Genomic DNA, 23,626 nt, shown 5'->3' on the forward strand with positions numbered 1-23,626 from the left:
CTCCTAGCTGCGTTGTTCATCATGTCACCTTGTTTGCTGGGAGTTCATTAGCCTATTTTGTTCTAGTTTTGTACTTTGGTGATGGTACATCATTGTTAGCTGTTGTCCAAAGGGCTCTAGTTAAGCTAACGTTAACTTCTGGAGCTTAGCTTCATTAACTTATCTGTAATGGCAGAGATAACAAAGGTTGGCAAACGTTATGCTGAATGATTCAGTGTAAATACTGTAGCACCAAACTAACGGAGAGACACTCTTGGTAAAGATGGTAAAAAGGCCGTTATCCTTTTCTCATATTCTGAGCCAAAAACCTTAACTTCAGTGGCACTTTAACTTGTTGTCTTTGATGGTGACGGCAACCAGATGCGGTTCACAAGCGTACACTGTGACCTGTAAATTTTGGCTTGTAATTTAAGCTTTTCATCGACCTTCTCAACAATAAAATGATGAATATATCCCTCCAATGCGTAGTTTAGGCCCTTTTGGTTACTTCTCAATGACATCTGATCGTTATGTCTCCAAAAATCATCAGTTGCCTCCTGTGAAATGCCGTGTACTGTGACACCTGCCATAGCCATAGGTCAATTGGTGACTCTAAATTGTCCGTAGGTGTGAATCTGAGTGTGAATGGCTGTCTGTCTCTCTGTGTCAGCCCTGTGATAGTCTGGTGACCTGTCCAGGGTGAACCCCGCTGAGATAAGCAACCCCTAACAGGATTTACAGGAAATGAATGAATGAATGAATGAAAAAACGTCTGTGGCCGTACCCTCGGCTCTGTCGCTAGTGGAACTTCTGTTGGGTATCCATTCGACTCAAGGACTAACATCTGAAAAATAAATGACACTTAAAATTAGTTTGATGCAGCAGCACACTGGTACAACAATCCCAGTAAATGTTTCTTGAATATATATTAGGCAGATAATACACTACTGTGTGGACCGTAACAATCAGACATGATTTTACTCACGTTCCCCCACTGTTTACTGTCCTGCGTCCACCGGCGGCGCATGTACAAACCACCCAGCACTGCGATCACATTGAAGATCACAGAAATCCCTAAGAATATCTTGAGGGGGTCTGGTCACAGAGAGAGCAGAGACAACTTCAATTATTTTTAACAAAAAAAACATTTCATCAGTGACTGAAAAAATATTGATTTTCTTCATTTGCATACAGCAACATATTTCACAAATTGAACTCACTGTTAAAACTCACTGTAGCCTGTCTGAGCTAATGAGAGCACCATGTGTAGCTTCCATGTGGCATTTCTAATTAATGTCACATCGTGATACAAAACACACAGATGCTGGTGGATTTTATTTACTGGAGAAAATAAATATTATAAACTACACGTCTATAGTAAGACAATAAACCTGCAAATTTTGTTTTATGTATTGGCACTGAGTCGGCGCTTAGTTAACAAACAATAGCTTCAAACTACTAAAAACAAATATGTCCCAACCAGCCATGTGATTAAACTCAACTAATTATAATATTTGTGATTCTGGAGCAGCTCCAGATCTCTGAAATATTTCTGTCAAACCAAATCAGCTGATTTTAAAGAAGGGAAAAACTTACCTGTGTTTGTATTATCATTCCCTGTGAAAAGATCAAAAATAAATATGTCAGTGATCATTTCTTTATTTACTTCTCAACAAAGGCAGTAAAAACAAGTTCTATCTAATATTTTCTTGTCTAGTAAAGAAGCGATAAAATTATTCACTCTTATAACCACTCAAAAATAATCACATGAAACAAGAAAATTAACTGCCAACATGAAATAATTAATAAATTGCTTGAATAATTTCCTGACAAAAAAAATTCATATTTTGGATTCTTAACCTCCTGCAGCCCTGCGTCCTCATATGTGGACAGTACATTTTTGGATTGCTGCACCTTATACCTCATGTAGCTTAACTTAGACCTGTTGTCCTCGTTTGTGGACACTTTTTGTGCCATCTAGTGGCAGTAAGAGCACAACCTCTAAAGGCCCTGACACACCAAGCTGACGGTCGGCCGTCGACCAAAGTCGGGCCATCGGTGAGCGTCTGTCGGCCTAGTTTTTGCGGTGTGTCCCGCACCGTCGGCACTTCGGCGTTGGCGGCTTTTCGGCCAATTGAGCATGTTGAATCGGCGGCGGAGCTTGTCGGTGAGAGAGATCACCGATTGGCTGTTCAGGTTTTATTTCCTCGCCCCTGTAGCGAGTGAATCTGCCTGTAGTGAAACCGGGGCTAACTGGTGCTTCCTCCTCAGGCTCCACTTCACTCTTCGACACAGTTTGGTGTATCAGCATCTTAATCTAGTAAAAACAAGATGGCAGCCATCTCTGCCAAGTCAGTCTGCAACCGACCCCGACACAAAAATGGACAAGGTCCAAAACCTGATAAGATTTGATGATTGGAACTTGTTTATTTATGCTTGAGAATGTTTGTAGTTTGATATGACAACAAATTTGACCAACCTAAACAATAGTAACGAGGTAAGATGCTGTTTATTGGGAAGTACTCATTCGAGGACATTGGGACTTTATTATTGTATAACTACAGCATTTCACACAGGACAATCAAGTGTGACCGACTGTTCCTGCAGACATAAAGGACATTCCTAGCTCGGAGTATGGAGCAGGGAAAATTCATGCAAACCTCACAAGGCTGTCTGATATGTTGCATCATTTGCAATTTTGTTTTTGCACAGGCATGTTCAGGCAATGAAGTAAAAAGTTAAGAGGTAAGACTTGAACGTTGACCCCTGACCGACAAAGATACAAAACACTGAACACATGTTGCATTGTTTGTAATTTTGTTTTTGCACAATGTTTTTCAGCCTTTGAAATAAACAGATTTATTCTTTATAATCTTGGTGCAGTCTTGGACTCGGAGCTGAACTTTAACAGCCACATTAAGACAGTTACAGAGTCTGCCTGCTGTCACCTTCAGAACATCTCAAGGATAAAAGCACTCATGTCTCAGCATGAGCAGGAAAAACTTCTCTCTGCAGTTATCTTCAGCAGACCTGACTACTGTGACGGAGTCAGACAGCTGATTCAGAAAACTGCCGCTCGAGTCCTCACCAACACCAAGAGAGTTCTGAGGTCTTTACACTGACTTCCTGTGTGTCAGAGAATCAACTGCTGGTTTATAAAGCACTGAACAGTTTCTGACCTGCAGCTACAGTACGAACCATCCAGACCTCTCTCGTCTTCAGGGACACGTCTGCTCTGTGTCCACAGAGTCAGGACGAAACAGCATTTAGTTTTTATATCTGGAACTAACTCACAGAGAACTGCAGCTCTGCTTCTTTTCAATCAAAGTTGAAGACTTATGTTTGCCGCTGCCTTTTATTAATTCAAATATTTATTTCTTACACTGCACTGTAACTCTCATTACTCAAATACTTTAAACTGCACTGCAACTTTATATTTGTATTTTTGTCATTGCACCTCTTGTCTGCACTTTTGCTTTTTTTAATTGTAAATGATTTACTTAATTAATTTAATGTTCATTTAATAGTTTATTGTTGTTGTTTTTTAATTGTAAATCTGTATCCTTTATTGTGTTTTATATTTTATTGCTCTGTAAAGCACTTTGAATTGCTGTGTTTGTAGAGCAAACACAGCTGCCCTGCCTTTATAACACTTGTGACGACTGAAAATAAACCCAGTGTCTAAATGAGGACATTGTTTTTGTCCAAAACTACATGCTGTTCAAAGACAATGCTTCATTTTTATTCTTATCAGGCTCTACTAATCCCAAATATCTGGGACAAATTAAAAATTCATACCAAACAAAAACTCTCAGGGGGTTAGAGTGAGGACTGGCAGTTTTTATGTCAGTTTTTAAACTGAATATCTGAGTTTTGGTCGGTCAAATCATGCAGTTTAAAGACACTTCACTATTTCATGATGTTTTACAGACTAAACTCAGACTAGAGCCAAATACACACATTTGAATCAAGAGCAAAAAAGCTTACCTGCTTCATGTACAATCTTTGAATTATTGGCTATGGAGAGATTAAAAGAAATATCAGTACGATGCAAACTCACAGTGTGAAACAAAAAAAGATACTAGTATTATTAAAAAATGCAGAAAATCAGAGAGTCAAAATATCAAAGCACGGTTCTTATACAAAAGCATCTAAACAGGAAAACTGTATTTTTTACCCTTGAATGATTACATGACAAATCACAGCAAGCATGCGATCTGGTTGAGTGAATCGTTCATTTCATTTGCTGCATTCAGCGCGAGCTGTAAAAGTCATGCAGCTGCAAGTGATTGATTGTTAGTGTCATTTTATTTCGATCACTGGACAACCATGGATTCATAAATGCTCTCAGCTTCAGCTACAGGACATGCTCATACAGCAGTAAGGACAACATGCTGAAGGGAAATATCAAACCTCACAGTGTCAAATCGTTGTTTTTTTTTGTTTGTTTTTTCAAATCAAACCAAAACACAAATTAGATGTACATAAGGGCTGATAGGTAGGTGAAAGAATAGCAATATATTAGAAGGAGTCACGTCTTGTTTTTCATGAAACGACTCAAACGACACTCAACCAATAAAATAATAAATATAACATCTTCAGAGTGGTGATAATGCGCTCTGAGGCGACCCATAAGATGGAGTCAAAGAACATGACGATGCACAGCAGTCTGTTATTGTCTATAATGGGACATTACAGAGCGCAGTATCACTCTGGTACCATGGCCACTTGAACTGTCATTTATTGTTTAAGGTTTGATCGGGTTAGCATGCTGAGGTCAGTTTATTATGAGTTAACGTGCTGTAGCGTTTAGCATGTTCCTGTTCAGCCTGGTTTGGGGTTGTCTCGTCCACCACAGAGGATGCATCCCACAGATAAGAGGAAGAGGAAGAGGAAGAGGAAGGAAGAGACTCTCTGCTCTTCATTGGATGTGGGAAAGTTAACGTTAGGGATGCACGATATTGGATTTTTTGCTGATATGCTGATATGTAACAACTCATTTGGCCAATAACTGATACTGATATCAATATATGCCCCACCTAATTTCAGTGATCATCAAGTCTCTTCTGTAGTGGAATTAACATCATATCATACATACATACTCTTATGGTGACGGCCCACCAGCAGATGGAGACATGAAATACTTTTCAGTGTATGTAATATTCATTCATTGGGCGAAATATGCAAAAGCATGTTGGCTGATTCTGATAGCTCATTTTAAAGCTGTTGGGCCGATGCCAATGATGTGTCGATCTTATCGTGCGTCCCTAGTTAACACGACAAGATATTCCGGCAATCCGTGTCTTCAATGGGGGGCGCTGTTACACGTCTTCTGACATAGAACGGCACTGCCATGTCCAAAAACAAACGAACAAGAAAATCCACTGGAAACCGATGTTGTTGTTTACATCGGAAATGTAGCAACTTGTAAACTGCGCGAACATGCCGGCATAGACGGAAAAGTGTATGGTTGCACAAGTCGTGGAGATGTTGATGGACTCAGACTGCTAATTCCTGTTTTTATCAACATTCTGAATCCGATTTGGGCGAAGAGGGATCTTGAGGGAAGAATGGTTCGTCTGGCCTGGGATCACCTTGGGATGGAGCTGGGGGAGGGACGTCCGGAACGCTTTGCTCAGCCTGCTGCCACCACGACTCCGCCTCGGATAAGCAGTTGAAAATTGATGGATGTTTTTGAGATATTGCAAGAATGGCACCGACAGATGAACGACCTGAAAATTTGAAGCGGCTGTTGCCAGTGCTGAAGCATCAAAAATCCGTAAACAATAAAGGAGTATTCTCTGTGGCCATGGTAACCGTAGCGATCATCTAACCATATAAAGTGCCATTTAAATAGCTTACCATTGTTTCCGCTAACTGTGCTCTGTGTGACTGTTGGTGACAAGGCTGTTGTTGTTGTTGTTGCAGTTGTTGTTGTTGCTCTAGTTGTGTCTGGCAGTCTTGTTGTTGGTGCTGCTGCTGTTGTTGTTGCTCTAGTTGTGTCTGGCAGTGTTGTTGGTGCTGCTGTTGTTGTTGTTTCTGGCAGTGTTGCCTTTGTTGTTGTTGTTGTTGTTGTTGTTGGTGGTGGGCGTTGTGATGGTTTTGTCTCCTCAGAAACTGCAGAAAGCAGTCAGTCAGTAATAAAATCTTACAAGAGGGGACTTTGTTGGCAAGAAAAGCAAAATGAGTTTTACGCGTCAGTAAGAGGAAGCAGAAATACTGTTGGCATTAGTGATATTAGCAGCAGTAGAGGAAAAATGGGTCAAATTAAAGTTGGTATTTAAAAGTACAGGGATTTGAAATATCCTGAATCTGTTACTGTATGTGGTCTATTTGTTGGTGGTCGTGCAGGTCTCAGAGATTCCAAACTTCCTTTTGCTTAAAATAATGATCTTTATTTCGTGGTTTCAGTGTCGCAGCACTTATTTCAGCCAGAACTGGATACCATAAAAATAGACTAGTAAATCTTTTAGAGACTTTTTTAAAGTTCAGCAGAAGGTGACTTCTGTTTTATACCTGCCTAACGTGTAATGATTTACACTGCAAGCATGCTAGCGCGCTGATGATAGCAACTTTAGCCTCACAGAGCTGCTATCACAGCGTTAGCCTCTGAGTTAGTTAGTTATTAGTAACAGCAAAGAAGATCTATACAATAAGCACAGTTTCAAGATTAGAGTCACCAATTCAGTATCTGACCAAATGTCTCCCCTTCTGTTCCTGAGATATGACGTTAAAACATGATGGTGTCACAGTGAAGCTGACCTTTGACCTTTTGACCTTCATTATTTTATCAAGAATGAGAAAGATGACCTCGAAATCTAACGACTTCATCACTGGTTCAAGTGGACATTTGTGCCAAATGTGAAGAAATTACCTTTGTGACAGTGACCTTTGACCACTAGATTCTTATTAGTTCATCATTGAGTCCAAGAGGATGTTTGTGCTAAATCTGACAAAATACTCTCAAGGTGTTTTGCTTTCACAAGAATGAGAAAGATGACCTATGACCAGCAAAATGTAGTCAGCGTGTTCATGAGAATGAGATGGATACAAGGTTACAGTGACCTTGGCCTTTGACCACCAAATTTAAATAGGTTCATCATCATCGTTTGAGAGGATGTCTGTGCCAAATTTGAAGAAATTCCCTCAAGATGTTCTTGAGATACTGTATTCACGAGAATGAGACGGAGACTGATGCAAGTTCACACTGACTTTGACCTTTGACCACCAAATTCTAATCACTTCATCGTTGAGTCCAAGTGGATGTGTGCTTGATTTGACATGGTGTTTTTAAGATATTGCTTCCGCAAAAATGAGAACGATGACCTTGACATTCGACCTATGACCACCAAAATATAACCAGTTAATCGCTGAGTTGAAGTGGATTTTTGTGCCAAAATTTGAAGAAATTCCCTCAAGGCATCTTGAGATGTTGCGTTTTCAAGACTGGGCAGACAGATGGACAGATGGATAGAGGGACGGACAACCCCGAAACATAATACCTGCCGTTGGTGGCGCCAAGGCAAAGTAAAGACAAAGCAGGTGGCACTGATGAGGTGAAAATGTGCAAATCGCTCAAAAATGGCAGAAGCTCTAAAAACCAAAGTTTACGCCTGCATCCATGGTTCTCTTAGTGAATAGTGAGGAGATGGAGAACTGCAGTTCTGCAACAGCAAGCGTGATTTCTGGGATTTCACATGCACAACTGCAACATGCACTTTAAAATCAACGCTTAACAAAAGGTGTGACTTACTAACAGGCTGTCTCTCTTTATGGAGCTCACAGACACGCTCTAAAAACAGATGAGATCAGTGTTACAACAACAAAGGTGAGCCTCATAAAAGCAAAATTATACGGTTCAATTAAAGCGAATAGACAAATAAAAAAAATAAAAAATGGTGCCAGCACTCTGACAGACATAGTAACAGTAATTAAAGACACACACACCACACACCAACACTCACAATGCAGCGTGGATACTCACCATAGTTTTTACAGCCTGTGATCCAAAAACAAAGACAGAGAAACAAATTATTAATTTCAAAATGTTAAAATCAGATTTAGGAAACACAGGACTATGATTACACTTGGTCACAAAAAGACACTACAGGTGGACATCGGCGGCTTTTCAGCCGATTGAGCATGTTGAATCGGCGGCAAAGCTTGTCGGTGAGGAGATCACTCTGATTGGCTGTTCAGGTTTTATTTCCTCGCCCCTGTAGCGAGTGAATCTGCCTGTAGTGAAACCGGGGCTAACCGGTGCTTCCTCCTCAGGCTCCACTTCACTCAGCTGCCCCACAGACCCGCTGCTTCTTCACACTTTAACCTGAATAACAAACCGGAGCTAGCTGGGAGCGGCTAGCGGAGCGTTAGCCGCAGCATGACCGGAGGGAAGCACAGCCAGTTAGCCTCCGCTAGTCTCTGAGCTAGCCCCGGCTCTCCGTTTGGATCCAACCGGACCACTGAGCCCTAGTTTGTTATTCAGGTTAAAGTGGGAAGAAGCAGCGGGTTTATCGGGCAGCTGAGTGAAGTGGAGCCTGAGGAGGAAACACCGGGACCGTCTGGATGTAATAGTCCGTGGAGGTGCTGCGGTGCTCGGCTGCACAGATAGGAAACCCCTCGGCTGACAGGATGTACCACTCTCTCACTCCGCTCTCTCTCACGCAGGCGCAGAACGTACGTGCTACTTGGCCGTCGGATGTAGTCCGTGTAGTGTGTTCAAATGCAACTGACACAGGGCGACGTGAGGCGACGTAGACGACGCAACAGTTGACTTTCGTCACCGCTAGTTCTTTGATGTCGGTTTGGTGTGTCCACACCTTAAGGCTGAGCCCAGACACCCTACAGAGGAAACTCATTTCAGACGCTTGTATCTGTGATCTCATTGTTTCAGTTACTACCCAGAGCTCATGACCATGACTAGGTGAGGGTTGGCACGTAGACGTAGCTCCATTCTACCCTCACTTGTGAACAAGATCCTGAGATACTTGAACTCCCTCGCTTGAGGCAGTAACTCTCTCCCAACCCAGAGGGGGCAATCCACAGCTCTCCAGTCGAGGTCCATAACCTCAGACTGGTGGGTACAGACTCCAAACTAAAATGAACACCACAGTGTGTATTTTGGACGCTACGGAAGCAAAACAGCCAAAATTCCACAACTGAGCTGTGCATGAAAAACCTGTTTCCACCTGTAGTGTCTCCTGTTTAGTTTTGTGCTTTGGTGAGATTTTACTGCACATGTGAACAATAATAACAGACGTCAGACCCAGGTTTTCATTTTAAGATCAGGATGTGTAGGAGCAGTACCTTCAACAGGCTCGGATAATGTGTAGTATGATACCAAGCACCCGAAGTGATAGTGACTGATTCCCACAGAAGGGTTCCCTTTACACTTTTCAGTCTCAGTTTTTGGCACATCCTTCTGCTTAACAAGAGAAGAAAATGAGACACTGAAGTTTACAATCATTCACAAAAGTCACAACAAACCTGACACCAACTTCAAAAACAACAGCAATGAAAGGTTGGTGTTGTTCACTCACTCTGTCATAGCAGTGATCCAGCCATAGACAGTATGGTTCGTGTCCGGCTATGCACTGTCTCTCCACTGTACACTCCAATGTGTCCTGCATTAAAAGAGCACACACGTTAAACAATATGCTTTAACATATATTTAATCTCAACATATCATTTTTGATCAGTGTTTCTGTAGGTTACCTTCAGTTCACCAGTCTCTATGAGGTACACAGTGTGGTCCAGATACTTTTTCTTAAAGGTGGGCAAACAGAAGACATAATTAGTTGTTAATTATTACTTCATGATTATCATTTTTCTAACTGATATGTTCCCAGTTGTAATGAAATGCAGTAGAAAGGCAGGAAGCATCTACAGAGGGTTTCAGAGGCTCAACTGTCAATAGTTTACGTTGTGTTTCAGAGAGTGAAAATTAAGACTTAATAATAAGACATTAGAATTTAATTAATGATATATCAACTGTTAAATTAAGAAGTCAGACAAGATGACCCCAGGACATATATTTCTATCTGACATGGAGACTGCAGCAGTAAAAGTTCTTTAAATCCATTGCGGAACAGTTTCTGTGACACTCAGTATGTTTCCATTACATCAGAGAAAATGGATTTATTGTGTCAGTCTGACTAATGTCTGATTCACACGACATGATATTTCTGTCTGTTCTAACAGTCACTATGTCACATTACGTGATTGTGGAGTCATAAAATTGCGCCATGACTTGGCCGACAGACATGACAGACTACACGTTGGTCCACTCCAATCATCCCTGGTCGTCTTTCACGACGTGTGTGATGTCATCAGGTTATTCTTGTCCTATTTTTATTATTACTACTATTATTCCAGTCACTGTGTCTGTTCATGTGTCAGCTGAAATACTGTTGCAGTCACCTAAAAAGCGTCAGCAGATGGCAGGAGCTTCATTTGAAGCACTGTACGCAAACACGCAAGTCACTGAATCCTCCACAGGAAGTTCCTGCAAATGTTTCACAATAAAAGCCTATTTAGAAATGAAGGGATTCTTTCAACCAACATCAAAATGGCTTTTAATTTGAAACACATACAGGAAGTGTTGAGTTTGAAATGACGGCGCGATGCATTAACTTTATCAAGGCAAACGGGAGCGGATCAAATGTAAAAATATAAAACTACAGAGGGATTAATAAATAACGGCGTGTCTATGATGTAGTGTGTTTGAAATGAAGCTGGGAGACTCTGCAGTTGTGGTGAGTAAAGGCCCAGACACTATCTTTGCTAGCTTGATGCTAATGGCAGTACTCAGTGGGTTGATAAAGTGCCTCTGCTGTTTCCTTTTCACTCTGTGTGCTAACGTCCCGACGGGAAATACCTAAAAGGCTGGGCTGTTGTCCTACAGTTTCCACGGTAGCAGATCGCTCTGTGTTCCTATTGGTCAAAGTGACGGCTGTGACGGGAGCAGTCGTGGAAAACAAAAAGGAAATCAAACATGTTAGACTTTCTGTGGGGACGTTGTGAGGCGTCCCGGACGTGGTGTCGGTTGTCGTCTACTATGACACACTACACAAGATGAAACAATGGATTATCACGTACGACACTCGCTGTCGTTCACGATCCATGCTGACAACGTACGCTGCTGCATCGGGCTGATGTCGTGTAGTGTGAACTAGGCATAAAACTGGACTTTTAAAATCCCAGTAAACATGTCAGTGTGAGTGAAATGGTCCTGCAAACCTGTGATCAGAGGAGTCACTCTTATGACTCTTACTCACAGTGGACTCACTACTGTAGTGAATTAATTGGGGGAACTCCCTGGTTGAGGACCAGTGTGCTGAAGACCCTAAGAATGACACTATTTACTGCTGTTTGAGTTGTTTGCTGACAACAAACAGTGACCAGGAAGTTACTGGTCATAAACGGACAGTATTGCACTTTTTCAGTCCTTTTAAAGCCACTCTGTGTAGAAGGTGACATGTTCTTGCCTATCAAAGATGACATATTGGCAAACAGTATTTAATGTTTCAGACCTCTGAAAAGCAGGAGCAGGAGATACTTCATTGCCTTCACTTTTTTCATTTTGCTGGTGTAAATAAAAGAAAAGATTAACATATACCATCCGTTCCACGGTGAAATAATCCTCACAGCCTTCTTTTGACAGGTTGATCAGACTCAAGATAACCTGGAAGATAAAATTGAACAGTATTAAGTAGTCTGGAGATGGCAAAGCTGTCACGTATATATAATAAGTTACACTGTGACTCAGCACTCTTGTGTCGGAGCTACAAGCAGTTCAGCAGAATGCTGCACTTACAAAGAGACACAGACGGGCGTGTTTCCATGCCGTCATGCTGCCGCTGCGATCATCCAGACTCAAGCTAGGAGAGAAGAAACAGAAATATCTTTAAGCCTCTTTCACACAGAGTTCCCAGTAAGTTACTGGGAACACCCTTTCAGGCACTGCTGGAATCGATGGGGAATTCTAGTCAATGGCTGTGATGCAACACTTAAGAATGATTCATAAAATTCAATGGAAGGGGAAGAAGAGCGGGTCAGGACACACGGATGTGTGTGTGGCCACTGTCAGTGTACCTGTGATGTATTTAATATTCAAAAAGTCTAATGTCTCTTAGATTCAAATACATCATCAGTGGAGTCTGACTGTGTGAAAGCGTCCTTAATCAGACTGATGAGACGCTTTATGTGCTTGTCCGTGCAATGTTACTGCTTTCACTCACATCACAGCTGAACCAGCATTTTTCCTGAAATGTTTGCAGGTCTTGAGGGAAACTCAAATCAAATCAAAATCCCTGCTCCCGTTCACACATGAGCCCACGCCGGAAATATTCCTGAACTGCATATGTGAGCAATATTTTGGGTATGTCAACCAAAGAGACACAAGTTTACCTTAAAGAGGCAAAAGTTGACATTTAAGAGACTCAACAAAACAATAGAGGCATGTAGAGGAACCACAAAGAGAAACAAAACGACACAAATATACCTCAACAAGACTCAAAGACTCACAAAATAACTACAAAGAGACACAAAACAACAAGAAAGGCACGGTCACCCCTGAGTTTAAAATTAGTGCGTGGAACAGCCCGAGGTCAGCCGACCTGAGGGGTCTGGAGGTGGAGTATGGGGTTAAAAGTTCTGTCATGTAGGAAGGGGCCACTCCGTTTTGTATGTGAATAAAAGAAGTTTAAAATCAACACGGTGCTGCACTGGCAGCCAGTGGAGAGAGGCTAGGACGGGGGTGATGTGGTCTTTCTTTCGGGTACCTGTCAAAAGTCTGGCTGCAGCGTTTTGTACTACTTGCAAACGGGAGAGAAATGACTGATTAATTCCAGTGTAAAGCGAGTTGCATTAGTCCAAGCAGGTGGAAATGAAAGCATGGATGACTTTTTCTAGGTCCTCGAAACTGAGGAATGGTTTGATTTTTGCGATGGTGAGAAGTCAGTAAAAACTGGCTTTGACTACTGAGTTGACCTGTTTATCAAACTTGAGTGCAGAATCGAAAATGACACCGCGGTTCTTGACATGAGGTTTGATAAGAGTGGACCGACTGTTGGATATCAGGTTGATGTTGTCAGAGGGGCCACAGAGAATGATTTCAGATTTAGCTTCATTTAGTTGAAGGAAGTTTACTGCCATCCAGGACTTTATTTCATTGATGCAGTTGAAGATATTGGTGAGTTTGGAAGATAGAGCTGGGTGTCATCAGCATAGCAGTGGAAGACACACAGAAAAACTAAAACTAAAAACCAAGGGCTCATTCATGCTCAACGTTAAATATGGCTCCAGATACGGACGCAGCCTTCTGTCCGTGCTCTGCGTTCATTTCGTCCGTATTTCTGCACGTTTCCATAAAGCTTGTGGATACGGGCCAAACGGAGCAGTACCACCAGGAACCGTGGGGGCAGTGTTGCTGTCACTACCCGATGCTTAGCTCTAGTGAGACACAAAGAAGAAATAACAATTCAATTTCTCTCATCGGCAGTACTAGAGAAAAGAATTCTCCGTCCTCCAGTCGCGATGTATTTAACAGCCTCACCGACCACCGCCTCCTACAATGCTGCCTCTGTTTTTGTCTTTTATGCAAGAGGTACATTATCAATATCTCCTCCACAGTCGCCATGTTTGTTTTTGAGTTTGTTGTTGTCATAAACTTTTGACGCTGGGCTGCCTCCTGGTGGATATATTGGTTAACATCCATGCCAACGTAAAGGGTGCATGGAAGTATGTGGGCAGTGACGGTAACATCATTTGAAATGGACGTATACATTTTTGTACATAAAGGGAGCATAAATGAGCCCTAACAAACACTGACCTTTAAGAGACACAACAACAAAACACAAGAGGAAAGGAACTACAAAAAATAGAGAAACAAAAATGACACAAATATATCTTAAAAAGACACAAGAGGACTTCAAAAAGTCACAGAATGACAAGAAAGAGACCCAAAAAACTACAAAAAGGAAATGTATGACCAAAAAGACACAAATATACCTCAAAGAGACAAAAAATTACCTTTAAAGGCGCTGTATGTAAGACTGGGCCAAAACGGTTACTGCACTCAAATTCAAAATACTGCCGCGAGTCGTGTCCGCCCCTCCTCCCCTACAGATTCGAGGTTGCTGGACAGCGGCACGCTGGAGACTGATTTGTTTGCCCACGGGCGGCTGCCGTGGCAGGGCTGCGTCGCCGCGTCCTTGATCTTCGGTTTTCCAGCGGACCGTTCGAGCAAGTCCGGCTTCTCTGCTGCTAACGCTGCTGCCGGGATACAGCTGAGGAGACTGCTAATGCTATGTACTGGGACACTGCTAATGCTGCTTGCTGTGCTGCTGTAGCTCAGTTGTAACTGTAACTGATGCTGAGACTCTACTGACTGCAAAGACATGCAAAGGAATTACAAAATAACAAACGACCAAAAAAGACACAAATATATCTTAAAAAGACACAAGATGACTTCAAAGAGTCACCGAATGACAAGAAAGAGACACAACAAAACTACAAAGAGAAACCGTGCGACCAAAAAATGTCTCTGAGCTCTGCTGAGGCGACGCTCTGACAGGCTGAGATCTGACTGACAGCAGATGATTCACATCATCCTCTCACTGATGCAACTACAGAGTGACTGCTCTCCTCCAGGATGAGAATGTCCCACGACACAGGGAATCAGCACTCAGTATGTCGTGGAATCTAAATGGACTGAAGTGCTTCAGGGAATTCAGTCTGACCACTCACGCTGTTTGTTTATCTTCCTTTAATCTGTCATGTGTCTGTAGAAACACTGTGGGGGAGGAGAAAGTGGAAAATGTTTTGTCCGCAGAGACATCAGAAGAAAACACGCCTTCAAAAAGCTGCTCGGGTTTGAAAAATGCATGTTTTCTTTAAAAAATCGACAGTAAAATACAGCTATTTAAAAAGAAAACATGCCTTCCTTGTTTTCACAAAAACAAACAAACAAAAGTCAAAAATTCCATCCATCTATCAAAGCCAGAAATTGTAAAACCAGAAATAAACGAAATTAAAAAACAAAACTAAAAATGTGCTTAAAATTGTGATATTTCATCAAAATCACTTTATTCTATGTCTCAAATAAAATTTGGCCAAAAATAAACTGTTTCCACGAAATAACCAGCGGTCGTGAATTAAAAATCTAACAACTAATTTATAATAATTTAATCTAATTTAATATAATATAATTAATATATTTAATATAATTTAATCACTCAGGGAGGCTCAAGGAAAAATATCTGTGGCTTTGGGAGGATCAAAAAAAAAAGTCACACCCCAGCCACCCCCTCCTCTGATAAATAAAGAACGGTCTCTAAACTTCCCGTTTACTCGGGATCTCCCTCTGGCCAGCTGACACCTTTTTTAGGTTTGTGTTGTGAAATGAGGGAGTGTCGTACAGATAACAGGTCATTTCAGCGTCGTGAGTCAGCTGTTCTTTGACCACTGCAGAGCGTTCAAAGGGAGCAGCGATAATAAATAGAAGCAGGATGTCCAACAAAAGTTCAGCTCAAAACAGCAGCGCTTTTTCACTCGTGGTCAGTTGGAACGTTCCCCATAAAAACACAATGCAATCGAACTGATGTTCACATTCAGTTCATGCCGTTGCAGCAAATACAACAAAACAAAGTAATCCCTTCAAGTAATCTATTTCATAGACACTAACTGTATCCAGAATACCACCAATTTAAACTCATATTTTGTATTTCTAATACATAATTCAGTTACTTGTATTCCATTAATCCCCGACCCTGTCCATGTAATCACTTACAGGACAGAAAGACTTTGTTGAAGCATTCTTTGGGATGTCAGAGTCTGAACTAAACACACAAACAATAACCACACCTGCTCAATGAGGAGTCCCCTCTAGTTTATCATTGATTTGCTGAACTTCCCCTTTCATGAATCTGCTGCCAAAAACATCAGCACACACTGAGAACACAGGAGGGAAAACTAGAAGAGTAAACTCTGATTTTGGAGGAAACGGACTTGACATTCCACCTCATTATCACCACGACTCTGTGCCCGTTCATCAAACGCCACTGAGGACATTTCAAACAGTCCCTGGTGCGACGCTCTGACTGCTCGGACTGTACGTGTGCTGTCCCGTCGTGTTGCTACGTGAGAGGACAAGGCAGGACAAGACTTTATCTCGTCTAACCTCAGCTGGGATACCACAATTCACAATACAAATGCCAAATCCCTTGTCTTCTTTTTAGAGATATCTCACATGTCAGGAATCTACAGTTTTATTTTTGTTGCCAGAGAAGAGTGGGTGTGGATAAAATGGTAAATTGTACTTGGAAAAGTACAAACTCTGCTGCCTGGATCATCACCCGCACCAAATCATCCGACCACATCACCCCCATTCTCAACACCGGCTCCCTGTTCACTGACAAATTGATTAGGGCTAATTAAATCGGCCGATTATAGCCATTAAAGAATAATCGGCAATCGGCCAAAAGTTGGCTGATTGACGCCGATGTTAACACTTATATTTTCATCACTAATAAAATGCAGGGAATATGGTGTTTTACTTAGAAATGATGTCCTTGTGTTACTTTTTGCACTATAACCTACCTCTGTTAAATTGGCAATAATAATAATAAGAACTCTGGTACTGTGAACATACATGTGAATGTCTTAATTCATGTAGACTTTGCATGATTATTTTATTCCCCAGAGGGTTACTGCCTTTTTGCACATCATATTTTTGATTTATTTGTGTTCAAATTGTTCATATGCTGCTTGTTCCACACAATTTCTGATAATAAAAGTATTTGAAAATAGTAAAATGTTCTTCCTTCAATTTATATCTTTGTAACGAGTGTTTGAACTATATTTAAGCCATCAAAAGCAGGTATTTCAGGTTTTTTTTAAATTGAAAAACATAAAAATTTAATTGGCCGATATATCGGTTATCAGATTTTTTATTCCATAATATCGGAATCGGCAACGGCCCCAAAAAATCCATATCGGTCGGGCCCTAGAATTGATTGCAAAAACCTTCTGCTCACCTTCAAGGCCCTCCACAACCCAGCCCCCACCCCCTCCTGCTTCCTGTGCTCTTCCTCTGCTGGTTTCCTGACCGTCCTCACCTCACGCCCCAGCACCATGGGTGCTTTCAGCTGCACTGCCCCCAGCCTCTGGAACTCCCTACTCAGACACATCCGACAGTCTGACAGTCTAACATCCTTCAGATCCCGTCTCAAAACCCACCTGTTCAAACTTTAACATCGACTTCACCTTCTGAACATGGATGCTTCACACACAGAAGATCTATAAAATCAGCACAGGTTCAAGATTAGAGTCATCAATTCAGTATCTGACCAAATGTCTCCCCTTCTGTTCCTGAGATATGACGTTAAAACATGATGATGTCACGGTCAAGCTGACCTTTGACCTTTTGACCCTCATTATTTTATCCTGTTAAACATTTGTGTCAAGTTTGGTCACAATTAGTGTATGAATTCTTGAGTTGTGGCCAAAAACATGTTTCGCGAGGTCACAGTGACCTTTGACCACAAAATTATAATCAGTTTATTCTTCAGTCCAAGTGGACGTTTGTGCCAAATTCTAAGAAATTCCATCAAGGTATTCCTGACATATCGCCTTCACAAGAATGAGAAAGATGAGGTGACACTGACCTTGATCTTTGACCACCAAAATCTAATCAAGTCATCATTGAGTCCAAGTGAACGTTTGTGCCAAATTTGAAGAAATTTATTGTGTTCACAAGAATGATTTAGACAAGGTCACAGTAACCTTGATCTTTGACCTATGACCACCAAAAACTGATCGGTTCATTTGTGCCAAATTTGATGCAATCCCCTCAAGGCATTCTTTCATCGTGCTCACTAGAGTGAGACGGATGAGGTACAGATAGACAACTCAAACACATGATGCCTGTGGCCACAGCTGTCGCAGCGCAGAGGCAGAAAAACTGGGCATGATATGATCTTATCGATATACACCAACTTATAGTTTCAGATAACACAAAGCCATTTGCAGATTAAGGAGAAGTTTGGCTTCCAGGATACTGATTTAAAATTTAGATAAATTCTGTAATCGACACTCCTGAGGACCCTATTTGACTCTGTGGCTTCAGCCACCTTCTATGGAGTGTTCTGCTGAGGGAGCAGTTGTTGACAGCTGACAGGAAGAGACTCGGACAGATAAGAGGACCAGATCTGTCCTGGGACGCTCCCTCGACCGAGAGGAAGTAGTGGGAGAAAGCAGACTGATAGGCAAGCTATTATCCCTCATGGACAACACGTCCTACCCCATGCAGGACACTCTGACAGCACTGGGCAGCTCCTTCAGTGACAGGCTGCTTCACCTGCAGTGTTTGAAGGACAGATACCACAGGTCCTTCCTGCTGCTGCCAGACTTTACAACCAACACTGCTCGCATCAGACCACACATACACCAACTATGGACAATCAGTCATCACTCATGTGCACTATCAGTATATAAGCTGGGTGGAGGACACACATCCAACACACTTTTGCAGGTGCTGGATCAAAAAGTCAAACTAAAGTGAGAACCAGACAGGAGATCCGCACACTGTGAAAAGCTCCCAGGAGTTTTAATCGTGCAATGTTTCGATCTATCAGAGATCTGCATCAGGCATTTTGAAATTACCACCACAAAGCCCAGCAAGCAACATTAAGACACACACTGCAACACTTTCCAGCTCCTCCTGGGGGACCTCAAGGTGTTCCCAGGCCAGATGAGATATATAATCCCTCCAGTGTGTTCTGGGTCTGCCCCGGGGCCTCCTACCAGTGGGACGTGCCCGGGACACCTCCAGCAGGAGGCGCCCAGGAGGATCCTAGTCAGATACCCGAACCACCTCAACTGACCCCTTTCAGTTCAGAGGGGCGGCTGTGGCTCAGAGGTAGAGCGGGTCGTCCACCAATCGAAAGATCAGCGATTTGATCCCAGGCTCCTCCAGGCTGCATGTCGAAGTATCCTTGAACAAGATACTGAACCCCAAATTGCTCCCGATGGCTGTTCCATCGGTGTGCGAGTGTGTTAAAACTGAGTAGCAGGTGGCACCTTGTATGGTAGCCTCGGCCACCAGTGTATGAATGTGTGTGTGAATGGGTGAACGTGACTCGTAGTGTAAAAAGCGCTTTGAGTGGTCACTAGATGACTAGAAAGGCGCTATGCTCCATTTACCATTTAGACGCGAAGGAGCGGTGGCTCTACTCCAAGCTCCTCATCCTATATCCCTACAGAGGAAACTCATTTCCACCGCTTGTATCTGTGATCTCATTCTTTCAGTCACTACCCAGAGCTCATGACCATAGGTGAGGGTTGGGACGGAGATGGACCAGTAAATCGAAAGCTTTGCTTTCTGGCTCAGCTCCCTCTTCACCACGACGGACCGGCGCAGCGCCCGCATCACTGCAGAAGCTGCAACGACTAACTGATCCATCTCACGCTCCATTCTACCCTCACTCATGAACAAGACCCTGAGATACTTGAACTCCCTTGCTTGAGGCAGTAACTCTCCCCCAACCTGGAGAGGACAATCCACCGGCTTCCGACAGAGAGCCATGGCCTCAGACTTGGAGGTGCTGACTCTCATCCTAACTGCTTCACACTTGGCTGCAAAACGCTCCAGGTCATGCTGGAGGTCACGGTGTGATGGAGCCAACAGAACAACATCATCTGTGAAAAGCAGGGATGCAATTCTGAGGTCCCCAAACCGGACCCCTTCCTCCCCCGGCTGCGCCTCAAGATCCTGTCCATGAAGATCACAAACAGGATTGGTGACAAGGGACAACCTTGGCGGAGGCCAACACCCACCGAGAACCCACATTAACGTGGTGGAGGGGTTTGTGTGTCCCTGTGAACCTGGGAGCTGTGTTGTCCGGGGCTAACAGTCCCTGGTAGGGTCTCCCAAGGCAAAGTGGTCCCGGGGGAGGGACCAGACTAAGAGCAAGTCAAAGACCTCGATGAAACAGACTTTTCGGGAGTAGAGTACCTTGCCTGGTATGGAGACACAGGGGCCTCCTCCCTGAGCCAGACCTGGGGGCCCCGCCCCTGCCTGCCGATCCCTGGCGTCACAGACTGGCTTTATTTAACTAGTTATGACAATATTTTATTTAACTTTATTATATAATGCTCTAACATTATTTTAATAGTACTGTAATTTCATTATAACTACTTTATTCAACTTTTTTATAACAATATTTTTTAACTTTATTGTAACAGTAATTCATTAAATAATTTGTATTTTTGGAGTCTATAAAGGACTATTGTAATAAAGTTAAATAAAGTATTGTTATAATGAAGTTAAAATACTTATGAAAAAAAGGAAAAATATTGCTATATAAGGTTAAATAAATTACTGTCACAATAGAGTTAAATAAAACATTTTTATAATAAAATTAAATAACATATCGTTATAATAAAGTACTGTTGTATAAAGTATAGTTATAATATCTCTAGTCCTGTATACAACATAGTTTTTAGTTTTAACAAAAACTAATAATAGAGACCATATAAGTCCTGTTTCACGTGACCTTCACTGACTCCCAGAATCTTTTAGAATTGATTTTAAAATCCTTCTATTGGTTTTTAAGGCTCCTAATGGCCCCGCCCCCTCCTTTATAATTGACTCCCTATCACCTTGTGTCACTCCATGAACCCTGAGATCCTCCACAGCTGCTCTTTAACTGCTCCTAATGTCACGACAAAAACCTCTGGTGATGCTTCTTTTAGCTACAACGCCTAAAAAACACTGAACACCCCGCCTTTAAAAATCAGACCTGCTGCTCAGTGGAGTTTTAAACAACGACTCAAAACATATCTTTTCAACAGAGCCTATACCTAGCAGCTGTCTGTTGTAATATTCTTAATATGTTGGTGTAAATGTATTTTTATTACTTGATTAATTACTGATTGATAATTTATTATTCTCATTTCTTCTTGAATGACTGTCGTATAATTGTATGGTTTTATTGCGTTGCTGTTTGTCTCTGATGCTGAATTGTAACTGCGCATGAAAGGTGCTATATAAATAAAGTTCATTCGTTCATTCATAAAAGAAAAAGTAGCAGAGTAGCTACCTTGTACAGTGACCAGGTTGCTGGATACCTTACATAATAAAAACAGTAAGTGCACGGTACAGAACAAAGACCGATACAGTAAATCATTCCTCTCCAGGCCAACACCTCACGTCCGTCTGACACAAAGCACTCACAGCTCTCTGCAGTCGCTCCTCCAAAGCTCTGCAGTTACGTCACAACCATTTGTTCACACTGCTGCTGATGATTAACTGCACACTTGAAGCTATTCTGCACATTTCTTACAACCTCTACCTTCACCTCTCACCGTGTCGTGTCTGTAATCGATCTTCTATTTTTACTTTTGATATTTTTATTTTAGTCCTGAATATTTCTCTTGTATATTTTAAATTTTAGTACTACTGATTTTTGTATACGTTTTATATTCCTATATTCTCGTACATTTTATTTTCATCTGTTTTCAAGAATTTCCCATCTATCGATAATAAAATTAAATAAAGTGCTGTTGTAATAGAGTTAAATGAAGTATTGTTATAATAAAGTTAAATAAAGCATTGGTGTAGTAAAGTTAAAATATTAACATAATAAAGGTAAATAAAGTACTATTATAATAAAATTAAAAAAGAGCACCATTATAATAAAGTAAAATGAAGTACTGTTATCATAAAGTTAAAATTCTACTATAATAAAAGTTAATGTTAAATAAAGTATTGTAATGATAAAGTTTTAATAAAATAATAAAATAAAATAAAAATATATAATAAAATTTTATACAATATAATATCTATCTGATAGACATACGCACAACATACTGGTTAAAAAGTCAAAACGAAATAAAAAACACTCAATTCATAACTTTTTGTATCGGCCCAGTAGAACATTGAGATCATAATCTGTGGTTAGCACAAAATCCCCCGGCACACGTTGTGGCACACCATCTGAGAACCACTGACTGAGCGCACTACATTTTCCACGTAGCCTGTCCAACACTGGTTAATTCCACTGCAGAAGAGACTCACGACAGTTAACTGGTGAAAAAATCGGCAATCGGCCGATACTGGTATTAAAATGAGCTGCGAAACGAACATGCTTTTTCTTACTTTGCACAATGAATTAATTTTACATACACTGAAAACTATCTCATGTCTCCATCTGCTGGGCCGTCACTGTAAGAGTACGCATGTATATTATGATGTTAACTCCACCACAGAGGAGACAATCGCTACAATTAAGTGGGGAAAAAAGTGGATGTATCGGCCACATATATCGGCATATCGGCAACATAAATCCAATATCGTGCATCCCTACACAGATTCACATTTCTCATTGTTCACTGTGCTGTGGGTGCATTCCTGCTCTGACCCGACTCACACACACATTACAGAGTGTGTGCATGCGTTATTCACACAGGCTGCGGTGCGACCGACGCTGACGCACATTTAAACACATCTGTGGAGCCTGTCAAAGGCTCGCATTTAATATTATACTCGGACTTATAGTCAAAACGTTCTGGGCTTCAGATGGGAGATAAAATGGTGACGCCTTTGAGTCCAGTCTACGTGCCTTCAACCCTCCGCAGCCTGCACAGACCCCTCAGCCACACACAGGCTGCTCAGTGAGCTGCTTCACCTCCAGCAGCTGCTTTATCCTGATCCGCTCAGCCGCCAGTCAACGAGTTCCTGAACTCAACATGTTTGTCAGACTCATAAAACCCCTCTCAGAATAAAACAGGGACAGTGTGATCCGATCTTACCGTGCTGTGGTGCTGCTGTCAGTCTGCGCTGCTCCGCGGTAGGTCCCATGCTATTTGGTCAACTTTACTTTCACTTTCCACCTTTTCACTGGCACATCATCATCATCATCATCATCGTCGTCGGAATTTCCAGCCGAGGGGCTGGGTCCAAGCCAGCACTTGAAACTTGAAAACGAACTCCTCTTATGGACTTTTATAAGAAACCGGGCAGAGGACTCTGAAACTGTGGCAAAGGTCTGTCGAACACACAGTTACCTGAGCATGTGGACCTCACCTGAACTGAAGCATGGAACAATTCAAAAACAGGCCTGTGCATTGATTAGAGTAGCCTATATAGATACATACACATAAAGTGCAGGGGCGGAACTTTGGTTCAAAGGTGAGTATGGAGGGGTGGGAGGGACAATTAAAGTGGAACTTTGGTATTTTTTAACCTGGACCCTATTTTCAAACATTTTTGTGTCTAAGTGACAAATGGGAACAACGTTTTTTTAAAACTGGTCCAGTACAGACTGAGACTGCTGCAGCTGCACAACAGACTACAGTGTCTCCACTTGGGGCAATTGAGCACCATCAATTTGGATCCAACAAAACAACTTGTTTTTGGCACAGACAGGCTCAGATTGTTATTCTGAGCTTCTGTCAGCATTATGGAGAAGATCCCTACAGAGTGAGGCTGCTGTCAGCCCTAGAGTGGTCTCCTCTGGTCTGAATCAGGGACTCATGTTGTTCCAAAGTTGTATAATTGCCTAGAGTTGGTTGGTGTTCTCACGGCAGCATTTACAAGAGGACCAGATCAAATGCCTTGTGTGAGAAAGCTGCTCTTGATTGGTCA

The 23,626-nt window shown here is 41.9% G+C and overlaps 1 protein-coding gene across 3 annotated transcripts in view; it reads right to left on the reverse strand.

Annotated features, from left to right (window-relative positions):
* The window catches only part of LOC117268863 (uncharacterized), a 32,354-nt gene extending 9,396 nt beyond the window's left edge, over positions 1-22,958 (reverse strand). Inside the window, exons 1-13 of one of the 3 annotated variants that reach the window (XM_078161197.1) lie at positions 22,792-22,950; positions 11,795-11,858; positions 11,597-11,662; positions 9,694-9,744; positions 9,519-9,602; positions 9,286-9,403; positions 7,964-7,978; positions 7,733-7,771; positions 5,842-6,096; positions 3,967-3,996; positions 1,576-1,596; positions 965-1,074; positions 764-823 (exon numbers count right to left, since the gene is read on the reverse strand). In XM_078161197.1, the coding sequence (XP_078017323.1) occupies positions 764-823; positions 965-1,074; positions 1,576-1,596; positions 3,967-3,996; positions 5,842-6,096; positions 7,733-7,771; positions 7,964-7,978; positions 9,286-9,403; positions 9,519-9,602; positions 9,694-9,744; positions 11,597-11,662; positions 11,795-11,830 (885 nt within the window). In that variant the 5' untranslated portion in view covers positions 11,831-11,858; positions 22,792-22,950. Of the gene's footprint in view, positions 1-763; positions 824-964; positions 1,075-1,575; positions 1,597-3,966; positions 3,997-5,841; positions 6,097-7,732; positions 7,772-7,963; positions 7,979-9,285; positions 9,404-9,518; positions 9,603-9,693; positions 9,745-11,596; positions 11,663-11,794; positions 11,859-22,791 lie in introns of all 3 variants that reach the window. The other 2 variants (XM_033645598.2, XM_078161198.1) reach the window with 2 other exon arrangements.
* Positions 22,959-23,626: the final 668 nt, after the last annotated feature.

Source organism: Epinephelus lanceolatus, chromosome 18 (assembly GCF_041903045.1).
Source record: "Epinephelus lanceolatus isolate andai-2023 chromosome 18, ASM4190304v1, whole genome shotgun sequence".
NCBI lineage: Eukaryota > Metazoa > Chordata > Actinopteri > Perciformes > Serranidae > Epinephelus > Epinephelus lanceolatus.